A 13,731-nucleotide genomic window follows, 5' to 3' on the forward strand; every position below is an offset into this window, starting at 1 on the left:
TTGCCCCTAAGAATGTGATGGGGAGGGAGCTGGGAGCCGGGTAGCTGACCCTTATCTGCCCGACCACCCCCTGTGCAGTCAGGAGTGTAAGGCAGAGGTGAAGGGTGAGGGGCAGAGAGGAGAGAGAGCGCCCAAGGAGAAGGAAGGGGGAGAAGTGGATTCCGGGAGAGGAAGGAGGAAAGGGTCACCCAGGTGCTTTGGCCGCAGGGCACCCCTGACTGAGCCGAGGTCTCCCTGAGAATCGGCCACGGAGGGACGGCGGGCCCACCTCACTGGGCCCCGACCCAGTGAGGGTTTTTTTTTTTTAATATTTCATATAATAAGCTTATTTTAATAGTGCAAAAAATAATCTGCTTCCAATCAATAAAGGAAAAACTTCCAAAGAATTTTATAAAAATAGCCAGTACTTTGAACAAATACAAAAGCAAATACTAGGTAAATATTACAATTATATACTCCAAGCCCAAGGAGCCTGGCCGCTGGAACCCCCCTGGCTGGGTCCTCATCCCCTCCCCCCCCAGCAGGGGGCCCCGGGGACATAACTGAAGTTCCCCAGACCTCCCTCTCCTGTCTCCTCTTGTGTAAAATGGGGAGAACAGCAGTCGCCTGGAAGGGTTGTTGTCGGGAAGAGATGGGTTGGTTGACCCCTGGGAGGCACACAATAAGGGTCCATTGGTTTACTGCACACTTACTACCTGTCTAGGAGGGTCACAGGGTGACTCCAGCTGTGCCCAGCGCACCCTCCCCCGCCCCCCATCCCCATCCCCATTGCGTGAAGAAAGCACACGTGTGCACACGCACATACGGCCCTTGTCTTCACCGATAGGAAGGTTGAATCCTCCCTGAGGGTCTGAAGAGCAGACCTGGCCTGAGGAGGGGGGGTGAGGGGCACATCCCTGGTGGAGCCTCTGCCAGTGGCCTCCTGTCCTTCTTTGGATCCCAAATTTGTAGGGGGTGACCCAGACCAAGATGGCGGCCTCGCTCGTCATGTTTCCCAAGGCCTCCCCATGGCCCTGCCCGGCTCTGGCTCCCCTCTCTCTGCCACTCCTGTAACGAGGGTGAGGGTGCACCCTGGGCCCGCTGGTGCGGCAGCTCTGACATATTAATAAACCAGTCTGATGATGGACCTAGTGATTTGAGTATAAAACGGTTCTCCCAGGGTCCTGAGGCATGTGGTTGTGTGAGCGTGTATATGTGCGCGTGTACAGATGTGGCTCTGTGGAAGCTCTGTATCTGGAGGGGCATTTTATTCCCCATTCCCACCCAGACACGCACTTTCTAGACCATAAGTGCCGTAGTACAGCTTGCCACTGTGTCTCATGCCTAGAACATCGTGTGGCACCTGGTAGGTAATAAATATTTGTCAATTCGGTGAATGAATGAGAGATACTCCAGCATTGCCCCCTGAGGCAGCCCTTCCTGAAGGAGGACAGGGCACTGGCAGGAAAGGGCCATGGAGAGGAGTCCCCGGCTTGGAGAGCGTGCACTGGAGCAGGGGTGCCCCTTGGAACAGGCCAGAGGAACAGAGCTTCCCCTGGCTGCTCTGAAATGTGGAAGTCCCCCTCTACCCAGTGTCCCACTGCACCCCCCAGGCCAGATCTGGCGAGGGCCTGGCTCAGGATGGCATCCTTGCTGCTGCCTCTTCCAGGGCCCAGACGTGCTTGCACTCAGCCCTGTGGGCCCTTGGTGGTCACCTAGCCAGGCTGCGCTGCGTTGTCCCAGTCCCCCAACGCAGCAGTGGCAGAGCCCGGAACCCGTGTCCTCTCAGCCCGTGCGCTTCCTGCTCCCCCATCTCATCATGACAGGACCTGCACCCAAAAGCTCGAAGATGGATTCAGCACCAATGTAGTTCTTTAGAAAGAGATTCTGAGGGAGGCTTCATAGATGGACAGCCCCAGAGTGGGGATGGACTTGGTAACTGCAAGACAAAAAATAAAACAGAGATGAGCGAACGCGAGGTCATGGTGCAAATAACTCTCCAAGACACGTCCCGCAGCTTACCCTTGACCCGGGTCCATCCCAGAAGAGGCATTTGGAAATAAGAGTTAACGGAGTAGTGCCTGCTGTTGGCCACTTTTCTGAGTACTTTATGTAGATTAATTCATTAGGTGAATAGCGTTTTTCTCTCCATGTGACTGAGGAGGCCGCTGAGACACGGGGTAAGGCATTTGTCTGTAAAGTTACAGAGCTGGGCAGGGGCAGAGCCAGGATTCGAGCGCAGGGAGGATGGCTGTTGACTGTTTTTGCCCACCTGGGTCTGAGCTGCGGGGTCCCTGTGCCTGGGGCCAAGGGCACCCGGTTCCTCCCAGGGCCCCGGTGTGTGACTTTCCTCCACCCCTCCCGTCTCTCCCCGGCTCAGGGCACCGGCGACTTCTGCGCGGCTCCCGACGCCTTCATCCTCAACATCACGGAGGGCCAGCTCCGCACAGGTAACAAGCTCTCGGGCCTCTGTGGTCAGAGCCACTCAGGATGCTCAGTCCAGGCCCGTGGTCAGCCAGGCTGTGCCTCTACTTACCCCTTTCAGCACGGTAGTCACCCATCGCCTCCCCACCCCTGTACTTCAGGTCCTGCTGGACCACTGGGTCATTTCTGAGAAGTTACCTCCTTCGGGAGCTTGGGTACCGGCTTGGCCGCTGAGGGTGAATGAGCACCTGGTCACGTGTGAGCTCCTGCCTGACCCAGTGTCTTTGCCTTGCAGAGGTGACCCGTTACTACCTGTATTGCAGTCAGAGTGCAAGCAGCCCCTTCCAGCAGGTACGGCCCGCCCAGCCCAGCCCCCACCCTGCCCCCAGCCCCCTTGGTGGTCAGCTCGCTCCCTCTTGTCCCCAAGCCCCAGCACTGACCAATAGGGTGGCAGTGGCTGGGTGTTCTTTGGGGTCCTGTGCAGGGGACAGTGCTCTCGGTCAGCGTGCACGCCCATCCACCGCCCTGGATGCTGGTTACCATGCAGAGGCTGTGCAGTAGGTCTGGGTTGGGGCCCAAGATTCTGCATTTCTCACAAGCACCACCCCCGGGCAAGGCTGTCCCAGCAGGACATTTAGAGTAGCAGGAAGCAAGAGAATGGGGCAGCTCTCAAGAAGCCTGAGGACTGAGGGGAAGACCTCCTGTAAGCAGGAAGGGCCATGATCAGGGAAGCCCCTGCAGCTGCACACGGGGGAGGGGAATCAGGCAGCTGCGGGGGTCTCCTGGGAATCGAAGCTCATGCGGGACCTCGGTCTCTCCTGGCCCAGGCACTGACTATCTTCCAGCGCTCGCTGACCACCATGCACATCCAGGTGACGGGACTGCTGCAGTTTGCTGTCCCGCTCTTCCCCACAGCAGAGGTAAGGTGGCCGGCCACCTCCCACAGGGCCGGGCTTCGGAGACCAGGCTGTGGAAAGAAAGTGTTCCCTCCCGGCAGCCTAGCCGCTTCCTTTGGCTTTAAAGGCTTCTCTGCACAAGCTGCGGTTTGCGGTTTTATCCACAAGCCCTCCCCCCAGCGCTCATTCTCTGCCTCTCTGTCTGTCTGCATGTTTGTCTCTTTCTTTCTTCCTGCTTCAGAAAGATCTGCTCAGAATCCAGCTCCTGTTGAATTCATCTGAGTCCAGCCTCCACCAGCTGATGGCTATGTTGGATTGCCGGGGGCTGCACAAGGTGCCGGGGTGGCCCTGGGGGCGCGGGTGGAAGGCGGGTGGGGGCACCCCAGCAGGCCACATCTTCCCAGAGACAAGGCTGCAGAGGCTGGGAGAGTGATTGCCTGGGCTTCCTTCAGGCCAGGGAATGGGGTGGAAGAGGTGCCTGGTTTCTGGATTCTCTCCAGTAGCTGAGCCGGGGAGCCTCAGTGAAAGGTACCCGGGGGTGCAGGTAGGAGAGTTGGATCCGTTTACCTCTAGAACGCTGCAGGGCCCTGAGCTACATGAGGGTGGCTGTTCCCCATTGCCCAGACTCCCAGCCATCTGGTCCACCTGACCAATTCCTGAATTGCAAGTGGACATCCCATTCTCATTGCCAGGGTCATCTCTAGGAGTTTGGAATATCGGACAATCGTGCAGGGAACACACTGGGAGTATGTGAGGCCCTCTCTCCCCCAGAGCAGAAAGCCAGTGCATGTCGACGTTTCACATCCCATGTGGAATTCGAGCAAATATTCGTAATAATGTTCACAGCTGCGGTTTACTGAGTCCTTGGTTCTGTGTTCAGCCTTGTTCTGTGCAGTTTATATCCAACATGTCATTGAGTCCTCACAGTTTTACTGTGAGATACATGTTATTTTATGGGAAATTTTATAGATAAGCAACATGTGTGTGTGTGTCTATGTATGTGGATGGATAGATACAGATAGGTAGATAGACAGATGTATCTATCTACCTACCTATCTATCTATATGTATATCTAAAAAGTAGCTTACTGAAGATCCCAGAGCTATCAATGCAAGGGCTTGGGTTTCCGACCCCAGAAGTCTGACTTCAGAGCTGAGAACATGGGAGTCGCCCCAGTACCCTTCCTCCCCTTCCACATCCAATCCCTCAGCAAGTCCTCACAGCTATACTCTCAAATATATCCTGCTCCGTCCACTTCTCTCTCCCTCCACAGCTCCCGCCTTGGTCCGAGCACCATCCCGCTCCCCTGGGTGACAACCGTGACCTCCTAGCCGGTCCCCACTTTCTCCTGTCCCCTTACCTTTCATATATGGCAGCCAGGCAGCCAGAGCGGTCTTTTAAAAATGAATAGGATCGGGCTTCCCTGGTGGCACAGTGGTTGAGAGTCCACCTGCCGATGCAGGGGACATGGGTTCGTGCCCCGGTCCATGAAGATTCCACATGCCGCAGAGCGGCTGGGCCCGTGAGCCATGGCCACTGAGCCTGCGCGTCCGGAGCCTGTGCTCCGCAACGGGAGAGGCCGCAGCAGTGAGAGGCCTGCGTACCGCAAAAAAAAAAAAAAAAAATGAATAGGATCACATCCCTTCCATCCCCAAACCTGCCCATGTCTTCCCATCACCTTGTGTAAAATTCAAACTCCTCGCCTGTCTGGCGAGGCCCAGCATGACCTGGTGCCCTCTCACCTGTCCCCTGCTGGCCTTCTTCCTCTTTCCTGAACACACCGAGCTTGTCTGCTCTGCCTCAGCTGCTCAAGGCACACTCCACTCCTTGCCGTCCTGGCCTCAGATTGAATGCCCCCTGTCCCCTGGCTCCCCTACCCTGCAAGCTCATCTGCCCTGTTCAGAGCCCAGCACACAGTAGGTATTCAGCAAAGGCTTGTAGAGAGAGCCCGAGACGCCCCATTGTGTCGGGGTCCCGAGCGTGGACTGTTCAAGGTGCTTGGGATGGGGGAGGGGCAGAGATCCCGAGTCCAGGCTGGGGGAGAGGGGCTTTCAGAGACCAGCGCAAACCCCAGGCTGTGTCCCACTCCCCCTCCAACTGTGTGTCCCTCTTCCTCTTCCAGGACTACCTGGACACCCTCGCTGGCATCTGCTACGACGGCCTCGAGGGCCTGCTGTACCTCGGCCTCTTCTCCCTCCTGGCTGCCCTCGCCTTCTCCACCATGATCTGCATGGGGCCAGGGGCCTGGAAGCACTTTGCCACCAGGTGGGCTGCCTGGGCGGCTTCCTGGGGGAGGAGGCAGGAGGCTCAGCTCTGTGACTGAACCAAGAGCTGATAACCTGAGATGGAGAAGGGCAGCAGGGGGACCAGGCATTCAGCCCCAACAGGCTGGCTGGATTTCTGCCCAAGCGTCCCTGAAAGTCCAGACAGAACCCCAAAAGGAGGTTGGAGGGGGCCAGGGCAGGAGCAGGGTCAAGAATGGTGACAACGTCGTGCCACAGCCTGGCATCCTTTGCTTATCCCCTCTTCCTCTGCAGGACTTTGTGGTGTGATGCTGCTGCTGGGAGGGGTGCCTCAGAATACCAGAAGGACATATTGTAGCACCAGGGCACCTATAGTCTCATTGAGGAGATAGACAGAGACAAGATGGTATTTCAGTGTCTTCAGAGTAGATCAGAAAAGGAAGCAGGGTAGGGAGGGTCCGTGTGCCTGTGGTCAGCATGGTGGACTGCCTGGAGGAGGTGGATGTGCAGTTGGGAATGGAGCAGAGTGATATCAAAGAACCTCAAGGAAACACCTGTGGCCAGAGGGAGAGTCCTGGGAGGAAAGATAGGGAAGCAGGCCGGGGCCGCACTGCCTGGAGCCTCCCTCGCCCCTCACAGCTGGCCATATCCTACGTGTCATTCTAGGGACAGAGACTACGACGACATCGACGATGACCCCTTCAACCCCCAGGCCCGGCGCATCGCTGCCCACAACCCCCCTCGCGGGCAGCTTCGCAGCTTCTGCAGCTACAGCAGCGGCCTGGGCAGCCAGACCAGCCTGCAGCCCCCGGCCCAGACGATCTCCAATGCCCCCGTCTCGGAGTACATGTACGGCAGGGCTCCCAGGGCCTCCCCGGTACCTCCCCCGACACATCGGGCTGGATCTGCGGGCAGCACGTTTGGGTCCAGAGAGCCGGGTGGGGAGGAGGCATCCGAGGCCAGCGCCAGGATGCCAGGTGGGAAGGCCCCCGGGGAGCATCTCGTGCTGGAGGAAGAGCCCCTGCAGGCGTCAGGTCTTTTGCCTCAAGCTTGCAGGGCAGGTTGAAAGCCCGAGAAGCTGCATTTCTCCAGGCCACACTGCTCCCGGCACCATCACCCCATCTGCTCCTCCCCAGGCCTCCCTGTCTTCCTGCCCTCACTCCCTCCCGTCTATCCGTGGTCCTTTTCCATCTCCCATCTGCACACCCCCGGGACCCTCCTGTAGAAATCTGAGCAGACACCCCCCAACCCGGCCTCCCCAGCCTGAGCACTCCCCGCTCCTTTCGGCCCTGCAGGAACCAAGCTCTGCTCTTCGGTGGGAACCCACGCTACGAGAATGTGCCGCTCATTGGAAGAGGCTCCCCTCCACCCACGGTAACCTGGTCTCCCGGGGCAAGGGCACTGCCCTTGTGGGGAGGGGGGAATAATTGAAGAGAAAACCTCCTGCGGACCCAGTGACTCCCCGCCACAGAGGTAGAAAAGAATGAAACAGTTTTGTTACCAGATAAGCATTAAACCAGACTGCCATGCACATCGCAGGCTATCTGCTAAGGGGATTGTAAAGACAGAGCTCATCCTACACAGCCAGGCAGATAGAGGCACCGCATTCCGTACCCGTCCTCAAGATAAGCGATTCCTGTCCGCCAGCAAGAGGACTCGGCAGCACCATTTGTCACACTGGTTCATCCTAAATCCACCTGCTAATCGTGTGGCCATCAGGGCTCACTAAGTGCTGGGGAGATGGGGGACAGTCTCCCTGATGCTACCATTTCAGAGATGGCTCCCAGCCCCGGAAGAAAACGTTCCTGGATTGTAAAACTGCTGAGAGCCTTTGTTGGCCTTTAAAAAGCTTTACACACCTCTCAGAGGGACAGAGGAGTAATTTATGATGATCAGCTTTCTAAAGGAAATGCTGTTCAAAGAAGCATTTCTTTCCCTTTTTGCACCAGGGAAATTTTTTCTTTTTGGATTTACGTTTACCTTGACACCCTAGGCTAGAGGGTCAGGGGCCCCTGTGGTGGCAGGTCTGGGAGGGCTAATACCAGACCTGCCTGCTCCAAACCGCCCCCCACCGCCGCAGCTCCTGACGTCCCCAGGCTGTGCCCAAGTGGGGTCCGCCCTTCCCACCCACCCTCCACCCCGGCCAGGGGACCTAGACGCAACATCGGGGTGTGAGGGGTGTGCCAGCTGTCTGCCCCTGGAGAAGTATGAGGGTCACCTCATACTACTGGCTGAGACAGAGCTGCGAATAGAGACAGCTGAGGTCAGAAACACAGGCTCAACTCTTTCACTGCCGCGGCCCAGGTTGCATCCCTGGTCGGGGAGCTAAGATCCTGCAAGCATCGTGGCATGGCCAAAAGAGAAAAAAAAAAACAGACTCCAGTACCAAATGCCTGGGTTCCAATGCCAGCTCATTGCTTATGACCTCTGTGGCCTTGGGCGAGTACCTTTCTGTGCCTCAGTGTCCCCATCTGTAGAATGGGGATGTAATCGCACAGCACATAGGTGGTTGGAGCATTGGAGAAACTGCTCCTTACAGAAGCATGTTTGTGTGACGCAGTAAGTGCTGTGAGACTGAGCCACCTATTTATTTTACCCCCTCCTGCTGTCACTCAAGCTTCCTCCCACCCCACCTCCTCCACGGAGGCGTGGCCTATGTAAGAAAGAGGGGGCTCTAAGACCAGGTTGAAGTCTGCATTCTTGAGCCAGGGGTCTGTCTGGGAAGGAGCCCCTGCCTTCACTGGGCTGGGCGAGGTGTTTCACCTGCCCCATCCAGGTAGTTTGGAAGGAGCCGTCTAGTTGGTGAAATAGGAGCCCTGGAGCCCCAAGGACGGGGGACTAATGAAATAGACCTTGGCCCTGAGAACCGCAACGTTCACGTGCGCTCAGGGAATCCAGCGAGTGTGTCTGGGGAAAACCACAGTGCCTGACCCCGGAAGGAGAGATGGGGACCCAGGTCCATCTTCAGGACATGGATAGCCTGCAGGGGCGGGGGGGGAGTGGGGGGGAGACTCAGAAAGCTGTTGTAATAAGTGCCGTGTGGTGCTTTAGGACTAGAGGGAGGAGCTGCTTCGGGGTCTAAGGAGGTGACATTTGAGCCTTACCTTGGAGCACTGGGTCTCACCCAGGAGGGAGCTTGCTCCCCCGGGGGACATTTGGCCACGTCTGGAGGCATCTTTGGTTGTCACACCTGGGGGGTCGCTGGTACTGGCATCTAGTGGGTGGAGGCCAGGGGTGCTGCTGCGCACAGGGCACCGCCCACCACGCAGGATGACCGGCCCCAAATGTGTGCAGTGTCGTGCCCAGACCGACCCTCTGGCTCTCCCCACCTTGCTGCTTTTTGCCCAGAGCGCCTCCCTGCTGTCCTTTTACAAACAGCACTAGACCCAGGCCTTACTCGCTCCCTGGGGGCCTGAGGCAGGGAGAGCGGCTGGTCCAAGCCTGCTTCCAGAGTTGGCACCTTTGAAATCCCAAGCTGGCTTCTCTCTAAACCAGAAGCCTCTGGGGTTCCTTTTTTCCTCCCGCCAGCTGCTGTGGCCCCAGGAATGCAGATTGATTGTAATATTAATCTCAGTACAACATAATTAGGGGAGATCCGCTGCTGTGAAAAATAAATTACTCGAGGCATTGGGATGCCAAATAAAAATGAATTTCGGATTACCTTCTGCTCTGAAAGATCCAGGCCACTCTCCCTGACATTAGCAGAGATGATCAAGAACTGACCTTATTTGCAAGGACAAGGACGGACTAAACCTTCCCCCGCTATAACTGAGACCAGCCCAGAAACTCCAGTTGCTTTGGCAGAGTTGACTGCCCTGCCCTGCCCAGCTCAGCCTGCCCCAGAGATGAGCCCCCTCCCCTCCTGACATGCAAGAGGCATGAAGAGACGGCTGAGCCTGCTGACCAAGGAAGCCACAGCGTGGAGGATACGGACGTGAGCCCCAGTAAAGAGGACACAGCTGACCGCTCCCCACTCTCCCCCTGCACCTGCTCTAAATATTATTCATCGGTACCCAGTGCATTTGGTGCACGGAGAATCCCTCCCCCTGCCAACCCCATCTCTGGGACATTGGGGATTTCACTAAGGTGGGTGATATCAAGCCAGGCCATCGGAACCTACAGCCTCTTCCCTCGGCTAGAAATGTGTTTTCCCTTAGCTCTGCTTTCTAGGACTCACCTCCTGTCTTTCCAGGCACCGTATCCTGGGCCCGATGGACAAAAATGACCCAGGCACTTGTTTAAAAATACCAGTCCAGGGACTTCACTGAAGACGTAGCCCGGGTGAACCTCGTCGTCAAGCAAGTTTGGAAAATACTGCTTCAAGGAGGAGGGTCTCACTCTTGAACATCCATCACCTGGGGGACTCATTACAGCACAGGCCGCTGGGCCCACCCTGCTTCAGATTCAGAATATCTGGGGTGGGGCTCGGGGATTTGCATTTCTAACCTGTTCCCAGGTAAAGCCTGAAGGCTGCTCGGGGACAGGCTTCCTCACTTGGCGTACCAACACTTTGAGCCAGAGCGTTGGCGTCACGGGAGCCGTCCTGTGCACTGTCAGAGGTTTAGCTGCATCCCTGGCCTCCACCCACGCGATGCCAGTAGCATCCCCACTCCATAGCCCCCAGCCATGACAGCTGAAAACGCCTCCAGACATTACCAGATGTCCCTGGGCAGGGGCAAAATTGCCCCTGGTTGAGACCCACTGGCTTAAGGGGTCTCAGGCCCGTACTCCCTGCCCCCCAGCAGGAAGCCTTCGTCCATCTCTGGTGTGAACGGCCTAGACCTGGACCCCGGAAACATCCCTGGCGCTAGGAGACAGTCAGGGTCCTGTGGACCACTGCTACTTGGAGTTAGCTGCCCAGCAGCACCTGGAGCTTGTTAGAAATGCAGAATCTCAGGTCCTACGTGTGATGTGAGATGTGCTAACCTAAGAAGCCGCATCTCTACTTCCGAGCAGAAGCCGGCTAACATCTGTGAATGAATGCTTAAACTTTGTGTTTCTCCAACTTGGCCGCACTAGGAAGAACTTACAGAAAAATATTCGTGGCATTTTATTTTATTTTTTTCTGTAAGATAATTATAGTCTTATTTTTCTCACATGAAAAGGAGAAAACAACTTATCTCTCCTGTCCTAACCCTTAATGAGCAATTTGCCAGCGAATTTAAATGAATTTATCTTGTGATATAATCACCATGACGATCTTAGATCATTCCAGTAGTTGTCAAGCTTGTTTTACGAACTAGGACACTGAGTCTAAGAGGATTAATGTGAATTGCTAAGAGCTACGCAGCTAGTAATAATGATGATAAGCAATAATAGTGATAACATTTATTGAGCACCTACTATTAAGCTGATTCAGACATAGTCACTTTTGTGGTTTTTTTTGCGGTACACGGGCCTCTCACTGCCGTGGCCTCTCCCGTTGCGGAGCACAGGCTCCGGACGCGCAGGCTCAGTGGCCATGGCTCATGGGCCCAGCCGCTCCGCGGCATGTGAGGTCTTCCCAGACCTGGGCACGAACCCGCGTCCCCTGCATCGGCAGGCGGACTCTCAACCACTGCGCCACCAGGGAAGCCCCAAGTCACTTTTATCTAGTAGTAGCAGATACTGAGCTGCTTGACTTGCTCTCCACCTCCTCACTTTCCTTAGGCAGGGTCCCAGGACCCAGGAGATATGTACCCAGCTGCATGCAGGTGTAGCCCACAGCGTGACTCTCCCAGCTTTATGGAGGGATTTGCTTTTGCACTACTCGATGCCAGTTGGTCAGGGAGGAGCCTCGTGGGTCACCGGCCAGTGCTGCTGGTGGTACTTTAAAAGGCTTAATTTTATGTTATGTGTGTTTTATCACATAAAAAACAATACTGGTGGGTGTGGCCTAGGTTTCAGGATGCTTTTAGACCCACCCCTGCCCCCGCAGTGTCTCTGATACCCAGCCAAGTTTGAGAACCCCCGTGTCAGGGGTCTTGCCTGCTTTATGTCACTCCATCCTTTCAGCGGAAGAGCTGAGTGTTCTTAGGGCCATCGTGCAGGTGGGGAAACGGAGGCTTGGAGTGACTGGAGAGCCTCCGCCGAGGTCAGGGATGAGTAAGGTGCACAGCTGGGATTTGAGCCTGGCTCTCTGCGTCAGTGGGCTTGTGCCCCCGGCCTGCTCACTAGGCGGGCTTCTAGGCACACTGCTGCATTAGGGTGGCTGGTCGGTGTGTGCATCTTGAGTTCGAGGCTGGGACCCAGACGTCCTGATGGCCCCAGGGTTGGAAGCATCAGCAAACACGAAGCCTGCCCAGGCCACTCGACGATCCTCTGATAATCGCCACGAGGCCTTGACATTGAAACTTGGCGCCCGGCCACTGTGCCTGGCCCAGCTCGCGCTTCCTCAGAAGTTCCAGCATTTTTGCTAGTACGGTGTCTGGTTTAACGGGTGATGTGTGACCCTGTTCTGACTGTCCCCTCCCCTCTCTCCCACAGTACTCTCCCAGCATGAGGGCCACCTACCTGTCCGTGGCAGATGAACACCTGAGGCACTATGGGAATGAGTTTCCAGCCTAACACGCTTTCGGGAGTTTCTGCCTCCTTGATGCATTTTGGTTTTTAACTAAGGCAAATGCAAGCGTGTTTCTTTCATAGAAACCAAAGGCACCTAGAGACTGTGCGTGGACCTGCAGGATTGGAAGGCTCCTGCTGGCGCAAGGGAGTGGCTGAGATTCAGGGAGATTCGGCCTGGGGTTGGCTGAGATTCCCAGGCAGACAGAAGACCCATGACTCGGACCAGCCTCTCCCTCCTTTGACCTCCTCTCCACACCGGAAATGCCCTCCAGGGGCTTGGCCGTCCCTCAGCTGGGGGAGCCTGGTTCAGTTTGCGCCTGCGCCCCACCCTCACCAGGTGGTGAATGACAGTGAGGAGGACCGGGTCAGGCTTGAGGGTCCCCTTGCCTGGACTGTGCCTCCTCCTGGCTGCTCGGATGGGTGCCATTTCCCCACAGGTAAAGGTGGAAGGGCGGATCAGGAGATGACATCCCTGATGAGACCAGACACTGTCCAAATCCGTCTCCCGGGGCCAGGTGGACTCTTCCTGTGCCACCAGGGGAAGGTACTGGCAGGCTCTGCATAGGAGGCTGGGGGACCAGAGCCTCGTGCCTGGTGGGCTTCCAGGTGGCAGGGGTGGGCCTGTCTTTCTGCAACCCTCTGTCGCCTCACCTCCATTCCAGAATCGCTGCTGTGAGTTTGCTCACCGCGGATAGGGACAGTCTCAGGTATTCACAGACACTTGGAAAGCAATTCTCTTTTTTGCCAGTGTTTTAAAGAGTTTTGATTATCCAAAGAATTGAAACTCACAGCACAGCCGGTTTTTACTATAGATGTGGGGTTCATCCCTCCCACCTGATTTGTCTACTAAAATAAAGATCAGTGAGACATCCTGTCCCAAGATGCTGATTGATGGGGTTGTGGGTTCATCCCACCCCGAGGGAGGCATTTTGAGAGAACAAAGTCTCTAAGAGGCAAGTCTGAACAGGAACAGAGTCTGGTCCAGGAGACTGGCTCAATGCCCAGGTCAGCTCTCCCCGCCCCCACCCCCCCACCCCCCCGCTTTTGTCTTCAGGAAAGTTTGTCATAAAAGGTTTTAGCAGAATGGGCTGACTGTGTCCTGATGTGAAGATAGGTGTCTTCCCTACCTCTCCCACCATCCCGTCCCCACCCCCTTGTCCCCCAGCCCCTGACCTACACCTGCTGGGTGAGAAGGAGCTTGTGGACCAGGAGAAAATAATGACCCACCACCCTTCCCGCTGAGGATCCAGGGTTAGGGTCTTTGGTGCTTCCAACCTCCTGCCGCCGAAGAGCGCACGGCCCGGGAGCCTCCGCAGCCCGGCACACCGCAGCAGGGGCGCCAGGGTCGTGTAGCTGTGGACAGGGGCTCCATTTCCATTTTGGAAGCACCACCTCCTGGTCAGAACACTGTCAGCAGAGTGGTTCTCAGCCCCCAGCCAAGCCCCCACGACAGCGGGGCCACGGGGCCTCTGGGACTCTGTCTCCCCCATTCACCTGTACATACGTGCACCGTGAAGCCACCTTCGTGAGGCCCGTCACGTGCAGACAGGACTTGGCGACATCAAGGTGGTGCTTCTTAACACTCGTTGGCGACTAGAGTTGTTTTTAATGCATGTAAACTAAACTAGAATCCCTTGGGTGGTTCC

The 13,731-nt window shown here is 56.4% G+C and overlaps 1 protein-coding gene across 3 annotated transcripts in view; it reads left to right on the forward strand.

Annotated features, from left to right (window-relative positions):
- TTYH2 (tweety family member 2) overlaps positions 1-13,101 on the forward strand; it is a 39,110-nt gene extending 26,009 nt beyond the window's left edge. The window contains exons 7-14 of one of the 3 annotated variants that reach the window (XM_082678865.1): positions 2,360-2,429; positions 2,699-2,754; positions 3,231-3,323; positions 3,541-3,633; positions 5,422-5,564; positions 6,209-6,391; positions 6,838-6,916; positions 12,008-13,101. In XM_082678865.1, coding sequence (XP_082534991.1) covers positions 2,360-2,429; positions 2,699-2,754; positions 3,231-3,323; positions 3,541-3,633; positions 5,422-5,564; positions 6,209-6,391; positions 6,838-6,916; positions 12,008-12,088 — 798 coding nt within the window. In that variant the 3' untranslated portion in view covers positions 12,089-13,101. Of the gene's footprint in view, positions 1-2,359; positions 2,430-2,698; positions 2,755-3,230; positions 3,324-3,540; positions 3,634-5,421; positions 5,565-6,208; positions 6,392-6,837; positions 6,917-9,734; positions 9,813-12,007 lie in introns of those variants that run through there. The other 2 variants (XM_082678866.1, XM_082678867.1) reach the window with 2 other exon arrangements.
- The last annotated feature ends 630 nt before the right edge of the window (positions 13,102-13,731 follow it).

The sequence above is a fragment of the Grampus griseus genome (assembly GCF_964374135.1).
Source record: "Grampus griseus genome assembly, chromosome: 20".
Lineage (NCBI taxonomy): Eukaryota > Metazoa > Chordata > Mammalia > Artiodactyla > Delphinidae > Grampus > Grampus griseus.